This window comes from Notothenia coriiceps, unplaced genomic scaffold, assembly GCF_000735185.1.
Source record: "Notothenia coriiceps isolate Sejong01 unplaced genomic scaffold, NC01 NC01_scaffold00019000, whole genome shotgun sequence".
Lineage (NCBI taxonomy): Eukaryota > Metazoa > Chordata > Actinopteri > Perciformes > Nototheniidae > Notothenia > Notothenia coriiceps.
This window is the reverse complement of record NW_011351701.1, coordinates 1,386,357-1,404,348: the sequence shown is the minus strand read 5'-3', so window position 1 is coordinate 1,404,348 and position 17,992 is coordinate 1,386,357. Positions and strand designations below refer to the sequence as shown.

General features: G+C 40.9%; 1 protein-coding gene across 1 annotated transcript in view; it reads right to left on the bottom strand.

Moving 5' to 3' along the window:
• Positions 1-4,591: 4,591 nt before the first annotated feature.
• Positions 4,592-17,992, bottom strand: part of LOC104951583 (uncharacterized) — a 20,201-nt gene continuing 6,800 nt past the window's right edge. Inside the window, exons 2-6 of the mRNA XM_010778269.1 lie at positions 13,584-13,819; positions 12,147-12,330; positions 11,936-12,031; positions 11,107-11,614; positions 4,592-9,502 (exon numbers count right to left, since the gene is read on the bottom strand). Coding sequence (XP_010776571.1) covers positions 8,568-9,502; positions 11,107-11,614; positions 11,936-12,031; positions 12,147-12,330; positions 13,584-13,819 — 1,959 coding nt within the window. The 3' untranslated portion in view covers positions 4,592-8,567. The remainder of the gene's footprint in view (positions 9,503-11,106; positions 11,615-11,935; positions 12,032-12,146; positions 12,331-13,583; positions 13,820-17,992) is intronic.

The window sequence follows — 17,992 nt, the reverse complement described above, 5'->3', positions numbered from 1 at the left end:
AAACTACATAAAATCAAAATGAAGGAATCATACTCAACCTTAATAAAGTAGACAATAAGAGAACAAAAAAGTAGTACTAGTATTTTTTCCGCACACGGAACCCCTTTATGAACAAATGTACTCTATTGAATCTGATTCTTCAGTCTGCTCTCTCGAGTAGGAGTAAGAAGGACAAATCTTGTTGAGGAGATACATGTAATCGTGAGAGCAAGTGAGAGAGAGAGACGAACGAGCGAGTGTGTTTTACGCGGAGCACGGTGTGTGTGTCGGTTCGATACTGTGTGTTTCCTGGGTCTTATTGAAATCTAAGGACATAGGATAATAAAAGCTACCGAAATAACATACTATACCTGTCGTACTTGTCTAGCGGTGAGGTGACGTCCAAAATGTTGATTTCTGGTGTCGATGCCGTTTTGTGTCGTACACATGTCGAGTACACATGCCGAGACTACTGAGACGGAACCATGTTTTTCTCACTTTTGTACCATGCCTCAAGTAACTAAAACCCGAAGAGAGTTATTCGTTCACCTTACCTAAATTATTACTTCGTGACTGTGTCGCGAGATGTTTAGAGTAAGTGTCGTTGCGTTTGAGGCCAAGTTCCCGAGGCACGATCTCGAAAAAAGTCCAAGTCTTGGCCCAAGAAGCCAAATCGAGGCGAGAAAAGTGTGACAGGTTCTTAGGTTGAACCACGTACCGTAGTAACCAAGTAGCAAACGCAGAACTGCATTGGCAAACGCAGTACTGCATTGGCAAAACCGCAAGTACTGCATTGGTAAACGGAGCTAGAAACTACCTTAGAGTACACAGTTGATCCGGAGTCCTTTCAGTTAACGTGTTTCATAGTTAGCTTAGCTAAGCATCAACCTAGCACTGAAATATATGGATGTTATGTGACAGTATTTCTGAGAAAAAGTCAGCTGAAATGGTGGCATAGTTGCCACTGCTTTACGTGTCAACAGCATGTTTGAACATTTGCAGCAGTACATTTGGCTGTTTGGCCACTGACGTTGCCATAACAACACCTGAATTTAAATGTGCAACCTCTTTTTGTGACAGATTTTTGCATGAAATTATAATTCTTCTGAATGATATTCCTATTGACAGCTAGTTTCTATGAGAACATTATGAGATGGACAGCCAGAGAGAATAAATGAAAAACAGTTATGAAATACTATATGACAAAACAAAAATACAGTTTAAAAGGGGAGTAATTTGTAAAATATCCATAAAGAAAAATCTGTTTACAGTTCTGTTTCGGGTGTTGAGAGATGTATCCATAGATCTCTTAAGTTTGCTCTCAAAGTGCACCAGATTGATGCATTTAACTTCAACATTTAACAAAATCTTCCCGGGGGAGCATGCCCCCGGACCCCCCTAGAGGATGTGAGGTCCACCACCTGCCCACACCCCCGTCAAATTGTCTCACCCACATTGAGGATGCTTCCTACGCCCATGGGCTTAAGAGACATCAAAAAAAATATGAGAACAAAAATAAAGTCAGGAAAACGGGTCCGTTATCTTGGTTAACTTGTTTGTATTCCGTATTAGTATTGTGTCTAGATTAGTTTAGCATTACGTTGACTGTTGTCCTCCAGTATATCTGTGTTTTTTAACAGTCTCTTTTGGTTAGCTTGTCCACCACCTTGACAGTGAGGGTTGTTTTGTTGCTTTTGTTTAGTATCTATTTCTTTGCATTTAATTAGGCTCCTTTTTTAGAGTCCTCCCTTTGTTGGTTCCTCATTTAACCCTGCGCCCTTTTTGGCCTTTTAGTTTGTTAAAGGCTGCTTGCCTGCCATTTTCAAACCCCTCTGGGCACAGGTTCAAACCCCACTGCAGTCAGCATGTCGTTGTGTCCCTGGACACTTCACCCCAAATTGCTCCTGTGGGGATTGTCCACAGTATTGAGTATGTAAGTTGCTTTGGATAAAAGCGTCTAACAAGTCACATGTAATGTAATGTAAACTCATTATAATTATTACCAATTCCAGTTGGTGTGTGTTGCATTTCCTCATCCCTAGTGGGGACGTAACAATGTGGCATACACCATAATGTCGCTTTACAAAGATACAAAGTGAGCCTTTCTGTTTTTTCTCTTCAAGTTTTCTCAATGGAAGGTGCATGGTTGAATAATAAAAACAAAAAGTAGAGCAGTGTTAGAAATTGAGGGGGGGGGGGAATGCCCGAAAACTGCAAATGAGAAGAAACATTTCCACGTTTTTTTTTTTTAGACATATTTATAAGTTCGTCTGATATTCTAATCCCACATTATGTGCCATCTTCACCTCTGGTAACCTGCAGGTCAGAGATTTCTCCAGAAGTTAAATGGAATCCAGTTGAGGCTCAAATTAGGGTTTATGTGATACCATTTTCATCACGTTTTGTAGTGTCTCTTAATTAAATGTAGTTAAGACAAGCTATTGTGTTTACATCAAGCTGTGTCTGTTTCGAGGTAAAACTGAACTAAGCAGTGTGCTTGAGACTTGGCTGTCAGAAACTCCTAATAGTTTCCTGATTGTATTCTCTTACAGTTTTCCTCTTGCAGGTGTCTGTGCAGCAGTTGTAGTTCCACCTGTTCACCAGCAGAGGGCGCCCTGCTGCAGCTGCAGCTTTCTCAGATTCCTCAGGTCAGACGTCGAAGAACAACAGGAGTTGTATTACTGCAGCGTGAAAATAGATTATAAACTACTATACCTATGTAAATTTGTTCACTGCTTGCGTTCACCACAATGACAGATCTGAGGTCAGTCGATGCAGCTGCGTTAAATGTCACTGATGCTGCCGATTCTCTCTGCACAGCTGACGAGTGTAGCTGCAAATAAAGTACCATCGTCCTCCTCATAACATCACCATGGTGACGAGGCTGAGAGCTGCTGCCGTTGAGACACTTGTTGCTATGGTAACTGTCACGGGGCAGGCCTGAAGAGCCAACATGGCCGCCAGTGACTAAACTCAGAGATGCTGTCTGTCAATGTTCCCTGCCGAGTTTGAGATTAAAAAACAACAACCAGGACAATAACTGAACATGTGGGCCAGGTTTTTTAAACATAGTTGTTAAATCAGCTGTGAAATGGAAGGAATTGACATTGAATTCCTTTGCAGCTGTTGACAGAAAATACATAGAATATAGGCTACTTATTGTTTCTTTACTACAGTGAGTACAGGGAAGTGCGCTCTTTAAGAGAGATATAACTGCTCAATGAGGATAATCATATTCAGCCTTACCGTACCCCAAAACTCATCTGATTATGGAAGGCAATCCATAAGTATAGGCAGTAGGCTATGTAACAAGACGTTTGACTAGACATAGGAAAAGACCACCTGTTTCATAGACTTTAAAGTCTTAAAAAGAAAAGCAAGACACATCTTCAGTCCTCTGTATGAAGCACTCTTGCTGTAAGCTGCAGAAACCACATAGTTTGTTGTTTTTTAGCTGTTCACTTTAAGTCATGTGTTTCAAATACATCATCATTTATTCACTAAGGCTTTTTCTAGAAAATGTACATCGTTGCCACTCAGGCTCTTTTATGCAAACAGATGGATGCAAACCCTTGTAGCGTAACAGCAAAGTCAGCATATACACAACACTGACGGCTTTTATTATTTACACCTGTGCTTTTCCTTTTGTGACATTTAAAACCCCACAATTTGAAGGCCATTTCTGGTTATAAAACTAACTACATATCTGTCTTCACTCACCCTTTTTTAGCTGTGGGTCATGTGCTTCAAAGAACCCTGAACTGTGTGGCAGCATGTGTCTGTTTTCACATCACGCTTTGATTCCCAAAATCTGCATTAGGCAGGATTTTCAGACCCAGCTGTCCTCTCACTCTGAATTTATGAACTCAGCAGAGCGTCTCGTCCCCACAAACTCGCTCCACATTAAGGGCCGATCATAAAATCCCAAACAATCTGTGTATTTAACAGCTTAGTAGTCAACTGTTTATTTATATCCTGTTCGTTTATGTCATACCAAAGGGACATTACTTTACTTTACTTAGATCTTGGTGTTTTGTCACAACAAAAACTAAATTAAAGAAATGTCAGATGATTCAATTTTTGGTGGAAATAATTAATTTATTACAAAATAGGTTGAATTTGTACCCTTGTAATAAATGCATTGCAGTAATTTGTTTGCGTAATCAATTATTTCACTCTTGCTGAAAATACATTATTGTCCTAGTGAAATAACCTCAATTGAAAACACATTGTCCAATTATAATTAATTAATATTCGCTTTGTTCAAAATGTAGTTTTCAATGTTTACTATCATTCATTCACAAAGGTTTTTTCAGGACTTTTCCCAGAAGATTATTATTAAAAAAGAATGTAATAGAATTGCATAAATACAATCATATTGAAATCTTCCTATGTTAATTTAGATGCATGTATTAGATGAAATCAATATGTTGTTGTCTTTGAAACATCATGGTTATAACTTGAGCAGAAACACTAAACAAAAGGCTTATTGGAGGAGGATTTGTCCCAAACATTAGGTAGGTCAGGTGCAACACAAAATCCACAATGTACCTTTTTAGATTTAATTTATCAAACAAAAATAAACTCAACAAGGATATTTTTCAATTTTCACAGTTTACTGACATTGTTTTCAATTATTTTTGGGTGAGATCCATCAGAAATCTCATGGACACCATGATTCAAATTTCATTACATTTGTGAGGTCACAAGGTGCATGGAAACACAAACAAAAAATACAAAAATCCCTCGTTGTCGCCTTCCTGTCTCATCTTGAACTCATTGCACACACACTACCTCCTTCTCTGACATCATACAGACACAAACCTGAGCACGACACGTTGAGCAAAAACACAACAGACTGCGACCAGCAGATTAAAACTAGACGTCTGATTATTGCACACAGCCCTGAAAGAGACAGAAACAGTAAAAACCCCACAATTCAGGACCAGATTCACAAAACCTAAACAACATAGTCTCACGTGCCCTTTTAAAGTTGAACTCTCTTAAATAATTATTCAACATTTTGTGAAATATACCCATTTAGGTTTGCTCAGAGAGTGAGCCACAATGCTGAATATTAGTCTCTTCTCTGTTAAAATGCAGGAAATATTTCTTGTTCGACAGTCAATGCAAGGACTGTGAAATCACATTCCAGGAAATGCGATATGGAATAAACATTCAAAATCAAACTTTGTGCTAAGCTAGGCTAACCACCTCTCTATAAACTTTGTATTGAACACACAGGCATGAGACTTAAAATTATCTTTTTATCTGACCTTCCAAAAAATAAAGAATGAACACATTTCCCCTCAATCCTTCATGTCAAAATAAAGAACAAGAAACACATCTCGATAAAGATATTGTTGTATCGGAGTAATCACAGCTATGACATTACTGTATAAAGTTTCCCTTTTAAGAATTTTCCTGGGTGTGGAGGGTGGAAAAAACGTTAGTTTGACCTCAGATAGACAGATGATGAGTTAGATGCATGCTTCACAGAATGCACTGTAACCAGCCACAACATAGTCACATGGCTCCCTCAACACAATTTAACAAATTAAATCATACGTGATTTCGAGCTCCACTTCCTCTTAGATAATATGTCAAAATCAAAGCTGTGAAAAATAGAGGACGATGACTTGAGCACTTATGACACTTGTTTAGGCAATCATTGAAATGCTTGTTCTGTGCTAATCAGGAGTTAGCATGCTAGGTTTAGTTTGTCATAATAAAGCTTGCTTATGCTAACAGTTGATTTTACATTACATCTATATACATACTGTACACAAGCATAGCAGGTTGTTGGTGAAAAGCAGAGTTCATCTACTGAAGGCAAAATAAAGGAAAAAGTATATAAAACTAATATAATTATAAAATATACTTTTACATCATACAGTGATTGTTGTTCTAGATTGTCTACAAACCAAAGTTATACAATATCTTTGGCTAAACACGACTAATACGTTGGTATCAAACGTTATACTTTCTCTCTTTCTGGCACGCGCACACACACACACACACACACACACACACACACACACACACACACACACACACACACACACACACACACACACACTTAAAAAATAAACCTTAAATATATTCATTTGACGAGTCCAACTTTGTGACCTGTAAACGGTCTTGATTTCCTCCAAACCTCGACAGAATATGAAAATAAATTGACATTATCTTATTTTGACAAAATTGCATTGAACAGTTTCAGTATATACATTAAACATATCATTTCACCCTGATTAGTCTCAGATTAATGCTGCCACCCATATCGTCTTCTGGCATGTATGTGACAAGATATATCGATATTTGTCACCAGTGTAAGCCCAACGTAAGTAAGGAAACTTAAGGACTGTTGTTGTGATGATCCGGTAATCACTTCAAAAGAATAGGATTATATTTAGTAGAAAGAAAAGCTACCTGAGATTCAGGCTGGATGAGAATCTTATTGAGTCATTTAAAGATCAATTACATCTTCATTTCATTTAGATGAGAAGAGTGATACCTATTTGACATAATGCAATAAGAAGCTACAGCCAGCAACTCTGTATCGTAGTTGACCATATAGGCTCTAAACAATGGGAAGCATTGTCCAAAGGTAAATAATATCTGCCTATCAAATCCTCTAAAGCTTAAAAATAAACATGTGTTCTCACATGTTTAGTTTCACTGGGAGCTATTACTGCTTTAGGATTTTTTCAAACTGTATATAAATTCAGAACTAGTAAACTGAACAGCGTTTTGGTATTTGGTATTGACCAATCACATTTGGGTAGGATTTGGTGGCATGAAATAGAGGCAGAAAACGTTTGCTGAAATACAATATCGGAGCTCATCGACAAACTGCAATTTGATTATTTCTAATTGAAGCTGAATAATTCAAAGTTAACTGACTCTAAACTGGCTACTTCAGTCAATCAAGCATCAATCACCTCGTCTCTTAACTCCAACTCCATCCTCATATCTTAAGTTAGTAACTGCTACTGTAAAAAATAGTGCTTGAAAGAAGTCTGTCTATCAGGCTTATCATCTTCAGACAAATTGACGTATGGTCCCAAAATGGCCTGCTGGAGGATTTATCTAACTAGCCTACCTTCTTCTGGTATGTATGCTAAGTAAGATAACAGTCCAATGGCTGTAGCTTCATATTCAACATACATTGGGATCAATATTCTCATCTAACTTAATGCGAGAGAAAACAAAGAAAGGGTCGTCCACAAAATGTCAAACTATGGCACCTAGGCAACCCTTGATTTGAGAACAGATATATAAATCTCTTTGGATAGCTATGATCACTAAATGCAGCAGCATACTAAGAACTAAATAGAAACCGGATTGAACATTGCTGCATGGAGACCTGTGAGCCCACCCTAAATATCTTATTCATTTGCACTCCAAGTCTGTGAGAGATCAAAAGGGTAAACAACCCGGGATGAAAATTGTGAAAGTGGTGCCAGAACAACAACAACAGTTTGGTGCAACAACATCAAAGTGGATTTAGAGGCTGTTTGATCATCCTCCAACCGGCTTACAATTTTTATAATTTCACCCTAAAGTCACCCTTTTGACAATTTATGGCACAGAGACGGAATCAAAGGCAGTTAAACCAGATAAAGGAGATGTAGAAACGTTTTCACAAGGCAACACAACCGACGTGTGTTATTTCAGATTAGTCACAGGCGGTCTGGTGTGTGAAGAGTCCGACTGGTGCGTCCAGTGAATCTGTTAATGATGCAGAGTCTGAAGCTCGTTAGTTTCCTTTACTCGTACAAACCTGCAGAAACTCATTTCTATAGCAATCTTTCCATCAGAAGTTTCTTGTTCTTGTCAGACTGTAGCCTTGGTTCAGTTCGTCAGTTTAGGTTCTCCAGCGATAGGAAGATGCCATACATTTGTGTTCATTTGAACCTTTTTTTTTGGTCTGACCCCCGGTTGCAACTTTGGCCATGTTGTTCTTATAATTCTGAAACCCTATGAATAGATACTTTTATGCTCTGATGTCCAGACTTTCATTGATACAGTAAATGACCAGACTAAGACCTTTTTATTGTATTTAAGTCCAATGTAGTTGCATTTTTACATTTCTGTTAATCTGTTTAAGCTCATGTCTGCAAGCATCTATATAAGCATTTGTTTATTTAAAAAATTGTAACATTTCACATTGCATAGACTGGTGCAATGCAATGTGAAAATGGCACTTAACACTAGTATTGCCAATCCGTTTAAGTGTAACACCAACTCAGCAGCTCTACCCAACTTTTAGCCTTTTTTAAGTCATTGTTTTGGTTTATCAGCTATATATTAAATTGGTTGATACCCTCAGACTCCCCCTATCCTCTCCATACATTGACTATGCAATTGGTAGCAGCAAAGGGTTTAAAATGATCTAATTTAAATGTAATTGATGGATTCATGACTTCTGTCTCCAAAAATTAGTCTTTCTGATTTGGTCAATTTAGTGCAGACATTTGCAATTTTAACTACGCAAACCTTCTATGAATCTGGGCCTGAGTGTTGTATTGGATACTTTCTTAAATCATCATAAATATAGGAATGTGTATCATGAGTTTTCCCAATCAGACGGTTGTAACTGATAACAGAGGGCTGGGACAAAGCTGACTGTCGCTCTCCACTCGAGTCCCGTGAGTCAGCAGTTCTTCAACAGTTGTCCAATCATCAAGCAGTTTGCGGTTCCTCAGTCGGTTCTGCTTCATGTGGCTCAGCTCCAGCACAGTTTGAGACGACAGCGACCCCTGAAGACCCCCGCCATGCTCCTCCCCTCCCCTCCTCTCTCTGTGTTGCCGTGATAACGCAGCATGGCGTCTTCTTTCGGTGCGGCTCCAGTATCTCCCAGCCCATCGTCCATCCTCCCCGTCATCATCCCTTTCTCTCTCCCCCTCTCCTCGCACGTCCTCATCTGTTGTGACCTCGCTGCGTTCCCTGGCCAATCGGTAAGCTCGTGCTCTCAGGAGCTGGTTCCTGACTGACTTCTGATTGGACAGTCTGGAGCGTGGAGAGGGGGGAGAGCGAGGGTGATGTTGCGGGGCTCCCAGGGTGCTGTAGTAAGGAACAGAGGGAGCTGTAGGCATGCCGGGGCGACTCCCTAAGGTTTGAAACCCGCGCCAGTCTGACGCTCCACTGGAGCCGGACCCAGGACTCTTAGAGAAGGAGTCCTCCTCTCTGCTCCGGCTCATGCACTTGCTGTTTCTCAGTATGTTCTGCTGATTGATCATACTGGTTCTGTCGATGCTGAGGTGGTGACTGGTGGGGCGAGAGTTACTGGGATAACTGGCCCTGCTCCTCGGGCCCAGCGTGTTGCTGGCTGCTCGCGGTTGGCTGCTCTGGAGAATGTTTGGATCGGCCATGTTGGGATGACTGGCCCTGCGGGGGCGCTGGCCTTCGCTCAAGTCTGTTATTGTTTGACTCCGCACGGGAACCCCTATCCTCCCGCCACCATGCTGTTGCTGCTCCAACCACAGCGCCCTACGCTGGCAAGGCTCAGTATGACAACCTGCAGACAAAATAAGTAATCAGGTCTGAAGTCTTACAATACATGTCCATACATACTTCTCCATTTAGTCATTATAGCAAGACTTGTTTCCAGGGAAAACTCTGCACTCAATACCTTGAAAAACATGTTGGACCACCTTTGGCCCTAACACCTAACAGTTACCTCAAAGTAGGGATGCTCCGATCGATCGGCCGCCGACCGATATCGGCCAATACTCACTCTCTACCGATCGATCGGTGCTCTCTAAAAATGCCGATCGCGAGAGCCGATTGCATGACGTAAAATTATGACGTAAAATACATGACACTTTTCTCACTGCGCGGCAAAACCGTTCTTATTATACATCCATGGGCAAAACAAGCTCGCCAAAATGGCTTCACCAGTCTGGCAGTATTTTAAGGTGTCCGAAAAGGACAATAAAATAGCGGTATGCAACGTCTGTGAAGCAGAAACAATCGCTGTGACGGACCGGTGAGCGGAGCGAAACACACACAAGAGTTAGACCTAACACACTTGCTATTTTATCTACCTCTGGAACAAGCTATACTAGTTATACATATATTTATTCTTCACAGTCGGGTCACTCATTACTGGATCAGTGAGCTGCATGAACGATACTGACAGGCTGTCAGGAGAGAGAGAGGGAGAGAGAGAGAGAGAGAGGGAAAGAGAGGCTCCCGTTATTTCTCCCGTGTTATTATCCAAAGTTAATGTAAACTTGAATAATGTACTTCATTTGAATGTAATAATTATGTTGGTTGTTGTTTGTGGAAGCTCCAGTGAAGGAGCCCCATTAACTGGGTTTTAAACATCACTTTAAATGGAAGATCCCCATAGGCCCCGCCCACTCGATCGGATCTGCGATTGGTATCGGCCGATACTGATTCCGGCGATCGGCCCCAGAATTGGCGATCGGAGCATCCCTACCTCAAAATGGTCTCGAAAAACTACCTGTAGCTTTTTGGTGTTAAACAAGACAACAAAGACATTGATGCCTCACAAAACTGCCAATGTTTATGGGATTTATTGGAATGGTATCTAAATAAATCAAGGACTCCATTCGTCCCAAATGTAGATTTTTATGTTACAGGATCAAAGGCTGAATAACAGGAACATATCTCAAACTACTCCTTGATTGATGTTGCACCATCAGTCATGTTCATTCATCCCCTTGAAGGAAAATGGTGACCATGAATGATTCAGCATTGTCTTGTAAGATGTTATGGTCTGTCTTTATGCAAATCTACAAATGTTTTGAATACCATACATAATAGTTAAATATATTATATATATATTTTGGTTGTGAGGAGCACTCCTACTTCTCTGTTTTTAACAACTTTTCCTTGGCAGTTTCTGTGCTTCTTAATCGGGTATATGCAGGGAAAAATAAGAAGATACCAAGTCATTATCATAAACTTACATGCATGTTCCCTTACACTCATATACTTTAAGTAGGTATGGACCGAACATTTTGAACGATTCCTAAAACTCTGACATTATAATCTGGTTGATAGTCCTTCTGATGTTATGGTTTTACGAATCTGTAAAATATGGCATTAGGTGAATATAAAATAAAATAATAATAATTGGAGGGCTTTACTTACCAATGGAAGGGGAAGGTGGTGAACGGTGGCGAGGTAAGGTGGGACTTCTCTCAGCTCTGTGGAAGTGAACTGTGGTGGTCGTGCTGTTACCCACAGTGCAACGGGACGCCTGTGGTGCTCCAGAGTGATTCATTTGAGTGGTCTCTGGGATGGACTCCAAATCCCAGCGTCCTCTCTGCTCTCGAGGGGACTGACCAGAGCGAAGATGGTGAGTTTGTCGATGGGCGTGGCTTCCGTGTATCTTATGCAGTCGCCTGTGCTCCCCGGTGCTGACGCTGTGGAAACCCGAGTCGCTGGGTTCAGACGAGATGAGGGACTCGGAGGAAGAGGAGGAGCCTTGGGAGGAGGCGGTGTGACCCGGCAGAGAAGACATGGCGTCTGTCTCTGCCTCGGAGAACGCCGCCCGGTGGTTGGGACTGTCGGGACCACATCCAAGCCCACTGTCCAGCTCACTGAGGGGGAGGTATCCCAGATGACGATCAGACCGCCAGGGAGGCTGGTAGTCCTGCTGAAGAGCAAGTAAGAGAACATTTCAAATCAAAGTCAACTTTATTGTCAATCTTTCAGTTTGTGTGTATAGACAGAGAGATCGAAATACCGTTTCCCACAATCCTGAATACAAAAATACAAATATGTATAAAATATGTATATCCTATATACAAAATCAACAGACGCATTTATACACATGCACACATTAAGATAAAAACGCAACAATCAATATATACAAAATAACAGTCACAAATGAATTTATTCAAAGAGATTTGTTAAACAAGTGCAAAGGACAACCAAATCAGAAGTACAATGGCTTTGATTCCATCACTGAAAATACCTGTCTGGAGAAATGATTGGGCTCCATCTCTTCTGTGTTGTAGCAGCCAATCAGACAGCTCTCTGAGTTAGGCTGGTAGGGCAACATCTCTGGAGTCTGGAATAGAAAAAAGAGATCAGAAATGAGAAATTATTCTCAAATCGTTACTTGTGAAATATATAATAGCAATCCCTAGAATGAATTCAGAAGACAATACAATAAAACAAATCACCTGGTAGTCCAGTCTGTCCAGGTGATCTAAGCTGTAGGAGACGCTGGGCAAGTAGCTGTTCCCCTGATGCTGATCATTGGATGATCTAGGCAGGTATCCATTGGGTGGATAGACATCAGACATCATCATGTGACTGTTGGCCGAGTACAGGTCAGGTGACACGGCCATGTGACCATAGTAAGGCCTGTGTGGAAGAAGCAAGTAGGTCATGTTTTATAAGAAGGTGATGTCAAGGGAAATGTATAAGAGGGTAAGCGCCCAGATCATGTGGGTTTCTTTATTATTGACACATTTGCATGGATGTAAATAGTTCTTGTTTCCATGATATGTACATTCCTCTATGAATATTTTGTCTTCATGCTCATGTATAATCAAAGCATGAGTTGCACTGACAGCTGCCTCAGCAGAACAACCTATCCCTCATGAATATTTATAAAAGCGCCAAGAGACTCAATGCAATATCATGCTGACCCTGCAAACTGTAGCCTGAAGTGAAAAGCTTTTTCCCTATGTTTGAATCATCAATAGATGCAGAAGTAGAGGTCTTCATTTTATGTATTTTCCTTAAGGCTAAGGCCACTTTTTACTGCAATACAAACTTTTACGTCAGTCCAATACTTTTTGGCCCATTCTAAAAATCGTACCCTTGTCCCACACGTCCAGACTTTTAACTTAGTTCCAAATTTCCCTCCCATTTCCAAAATGATTACCTTGTCCAAAGCTCTAAACAACTGTTAACCCTAACCCCCTATTACAATCATTTACCCTAATCTCGAACATTAACCTTATTCCCAAATATGTAACTAAGAAAAAAGTCCAACGCTTATTTAGATTACTTTCTTCTTGCCTTTACTTAGGACAACCCGAGATTCATAATTTAGTCCCTTTATCAAACTAAGGCTTAAAGGTTATGCAAAATCCACTTCTTCATGTCTCTTCTTCATCAACATGTGTCCCCTCTGTGTAAAGAGACTCTGAAAGTTCCAGGAACAAAGATTCTCTCTCTTTTTGTCCTGATCCATTTCTATAAAAACCTGTCTGAAAATGAGCTGATCAGATTTTGGCCACTTTATGATGTCATAACGATTTGTTGGCTTGTGTAACCATTAGCCAATCAGCAACCAAGGTAACCCCCCCCTTATCACCTGAATCTCCTCTAGAGCACCATGGAGTTCTTTTTAACCAAATCTCTCTCAGAGGGGCGTGGGGAGGGGCTCCTTATTTTCATCTAAAGTAACAGACAGAGAATCAGCACTTTTGAAACAGGGCTGAAACAGAGGGGATTATGGGTAATGCTGCAATGATCTGTTTGGGGTTTCGAGGCAATTGAGACATGTTCTGTATATATCTGAGACCTATAATAAAGTAATGAAAAACAGTATAATAGGGGACCTTTAAACTCTTTACCCCAGTCCCTAAGCTTCCAACAGTACCCACCCTACAGTGTATCCGTCTCCCTGGCCCCCCTCTCCCTCCATCAGCCCCATGGCTCTCAGGGCCTCCCAGTGTCTCTCTGTTGGGACGCTGAACTCCGGCCCGCATCGAGACCGCCGCCTCCTGTGACCATGATCCCTTCTTGCCTCCACCTGCATTGTGATTGGCTGGCCATACTCATCCACGAAGTGCAACTCTTCCCGGTGTTGGTGCTGCTGAGCCGGTTTGTGAGTCTTGGCCTGACGAGAGGGAACAACACATATCAGGATTTGGACTATACTTGCAAGGAATGCTTTACTGTAAAACAGGGGTGTCCAAACTTTTCTCACAGAGGGCCGCATACAGAAAAATATAAGAAGAATATATCACGTTTTTAGTTTTGTATGCTGTTATGGGTGTTATCTTGTAATTCTGTTCTCCCTGTCTCTTGTCTTCCTTCCTGTGTTTTTCCTCCTGTGTCTGATTGTCTGATTGTGTTCACCTGTTGCCCTTGTGTTTCTACCTCCCCTGCCCAGCTCTTGTCCCGTGATTACCCCTCCCTGTATTTAGTCTTGTCTTTCCCTGTGTTCCCCTGTCGGTTCATTGTTTGTTTTCCCTGTCTCCCTCCATGTCAGTCAGGGTCAGTTTTTTGGTGTTATTGTAACCTTGTGCAACCTGAGTTCTTCATGCCATGTTTTTTTGTTTTCATCGGCTTTTGGAATAAAGCTCGCCTTTTGTTTATAGACCTTTTACCTTTTTGTAGTCTGCATTTGGGTCCTACCTTTTCCACGATCCTGACAAACAGAAGCTTCAGATTGCTTATAATAAGAGGAAATATGAAGGCTATATTTCAAGTTTGTCATGTAGATTTTGTTACTGGGCTTTTTTCTTATCAACTTAGATTTGTTAGAACATGTTTTCAACTTTAATTGTCTTTGAATTTATTTGAAAATTGGGCTTATTAACACATGAATACTGTGTAATATACCGGTATTTGAACATATATATTTAAGGAGTACAATATAAGACAAGCGGAAGTTTATTATACTTAAGTCATTATACTTTTTTTATTTGCTGAGTGAGGGCCGATTCAAAATGGTCCATGGGCCGCTTCCCGTGGTTTGGACGCCCCCTGCCGTAAAACATTTAAAGACCAAATATTAAAGATACACATGCCGCAAAAAAAGTAGTTATATAAGTACACATTCCTGCTATTTGTATGTCTTCTCAGCAGTGGCAGCGCCAGGGTATGGCTGGGGGTAGGCTACAGCCATACCAAGAAATGGCTTAGCCCCACCATGAAAAATGATGTTAAAGTAACCAGATTCAATTAAATAATAAGCTAAATGGTAAATGTTGAGAACACGGCTTGCAAAAATATCCGGTTTGTGTCCACAACACACAAACTGATCCTGCTGTAACAACAAGTGTACGTTACTGATGCAATATGGTTGAGACCATTCAGGGTTATGCTAGAAGAGGGGTGCAAGGAATAGTCTAAGTAGTGGGGGAGTTTTATACACTAAAGGTGTGGAAATTCTCTGGCGTTATAATATCAGCGCGGCCGCAGTCAGATCAAAATGCCTCCGAATGCAATTTGAATAGACCTACAGTAGTGATGGGCATTTCGATTCCCTTCGGGGACACAAATCTTTTGATTCAGTTCACTTTAAAGATTTGTTCACTGATTCGTTCACCGGTTCGCAAACGACTTCTGGTGATTTGCACGTTCGCGAACGATTCGTCTTTGTACTTAATTCGTTCAGTGAGTCTTCACTACTGCCGAAATCCGTACAAGAAGTTTGCTGGCGTAAAATGTATGATATTAAAACACATTTTACCCTCACCTTGTTGCCGCATGATTTATGCTCTGGGAATAAGCTACAATTTTATTTAAGAAATATAATTGGCCATTGTTAAATCTCATACATTTGTGCCTGACTATACGATGTATTACAGCAGGCTAGCACGTTATACTTTCAAACCCATGCACTTAAACTTAAATCCCAAAGCATTAAACTCCATTTGGCCGAGTTCAAAGCTGTGTGTGTGTGTTTCACATTAGCGGGACGCTATGGAGCTCAGGTATCCGCCCTCTGAAGCTTTTAGGGCCAACAGGGGGAGGAGAATACAACGCTGTGTGTATTTATCGTTAAGCTAGCGGCTAAGCTAGCTGGACGCTACGGTTCAGGTATCCGTCCTCTGAGGCATTTATGGCGGACAGGTTGAGGAGTATGTCCCGCTCCTGTGTGTGTGTGTGTGTGTGTGTAACGGAGCTCTGGTGAGAGGGCTCTGATTACAGTTTTAATCCTCTGTCAAACTGCATGTTTTCCGCCATATTTGATGAGAGAATAACTGAAAAAGTACACAGTAAAATAATTTCATAGTAGCCTACTTGTGGCAGAAGTCCAACTAGTACTGGGTCAAGTACTTCATTATATTTGTGGTATTTGTCTAACTAAGTCCAACTCTGTGTAGATGGAACATCCAGTATTTCGGAGGGGCCCTAACGGGACTCTCCTCTTGAAAGAAAGGGAAATAAGATAAAAGAACTTTATGAAACAGTTCTGAACTGTTTCCGCCAGTTCTTTAAGTTCGCGAACAGCTTCTCTTTAGCTTTTGGCGGAAGGCGGCGACTCAAACAAACAAATCGTTTTGTGGGAGGAATCAGTTCATCTCGTTCACTTCAAAGATTCGTTCAAAAAGAACAAATCGTTTGCGAACGACCCATCACTAACCTACAGCCAATCAGAGCAACGAAACNCCTTCGCATGCTATCAAGCAGTGAGCGTGCGATGTCCTGTTCAGATGACGTCAAATCCAACGGGATGCCATAAATAAACTACACAGAATCACACTACACACCTACGCAATGATTACATTCAGGCACACTGTAGAATACAACCTCTTTGGACAATTGATATACTTATTGAAAACAAGCTACAAAATGTAATACCTTGGGAAATGCCGTTTAATACTTTTTAATAGCCTTCATTTTCGCTAAATTGATTTATCAACTTTTAATACTTTATAAGACCCCGGGGACACCCTGATTATGTCATCCACTACATTGTTTAAATACCTGAATGAGGTCAAACAGCACCAGAGGCAGCATGTCGTCGATGGTGGCCATGTCCTTCGTGAATCTGTTCATGATCCGGCCTGCACGAGGACAAAACACATCGAGAAAATTGAGAACATCCATAGAGTAAATATAGACAACATTGGTATGGTATTTTATAAAGCCAAATATATGTGGGTTACACAAACAGGTGAATACACACTGTTCAGAACAAACAGAAAGCCCTACAAAAAGCAACAAAAAAACTAATAAATAAAATTCGTTTTTTCTGCCGTTGCTGTTGTTTTTTGTGGAAAATTTAATAAATATAACCTAAAAAGAAAAAAAAAAAAATCCCCAAATTCATATATTTTTACTACATTTTTACTATTATTACCAAAAGCCCTGACCTGTCTTCATGGTGTTGAGCACGCCCATGGGGGCGCGCAGCACGGCGCTCAGCATCTGCTCGTGGAGTCTTTTGGACACGGTGAGTAACGTGTGCACCAAAGGAAGTCCTCTGAAGAAACCCAACGCCAGCACGCTCTCCGACGTCGCCACGTAGATATAGATGATGTAATACGCGCTGGTCGGCGTGACGATAACAGCCAGCTGGGTGGCCGGCGACGAGGCGTTCTGCGGCTGCTCGTCGATGTAGTTCGGAGACGAAGGGTTAGCGCTGTCCCTCCAGATCTCACTGTGGATCACAAGGATTATAAATATTAATAATGGTAAAAAAGCAAGAGAAAAAAGTTCAGTAATATAATAAAAAAGTTTAAAAAATAGACACTCAGTAAAATAATAGGGAAATAGGAAACAATTAATAACATTAAAAATAATTTAAATAATTGTAAAACATAATCATTTTTAAATAAAGATAATAATAAATAAAAAGTGTATTTTAGCCTGAGAAAGCAGCACTTCTCATACAGAGGATGCAGCTCACAGTGCTTTCACAATATGCCAAGACTAACAAGATAAGTCTTTTAATATATGTCAGAGGTTTAAGCGTTTAGTACACATGCAGCATCTGATGAAGAAGAATTAGGAGGGAGGAAACCCTCTTTAATGGTCTCACATGCAGAGCACACAGTGACACGTGTTCTCTGCTTTTAACCCATCCTAGTGCCAGGAGTCTAGTACTGGGAGCAGTGGGCAGATATTGTACAGCGCCCGGGGAGCAATGGGAATGGGGGATGTCCGGTGCCTTGCTCAAGGGCACCACGGCAGGACAGGAGGTGAACTGGGACCTCTCCAAGTAGCAGTCCACACTCCATATAAAAGTTCCCGTTCTATATCACAAATATGAAATGTCTGGTCGGGGACTTGAACCGGCAACCCTACGGCTCCCAGTCCAAGCCCCTAGTGACCG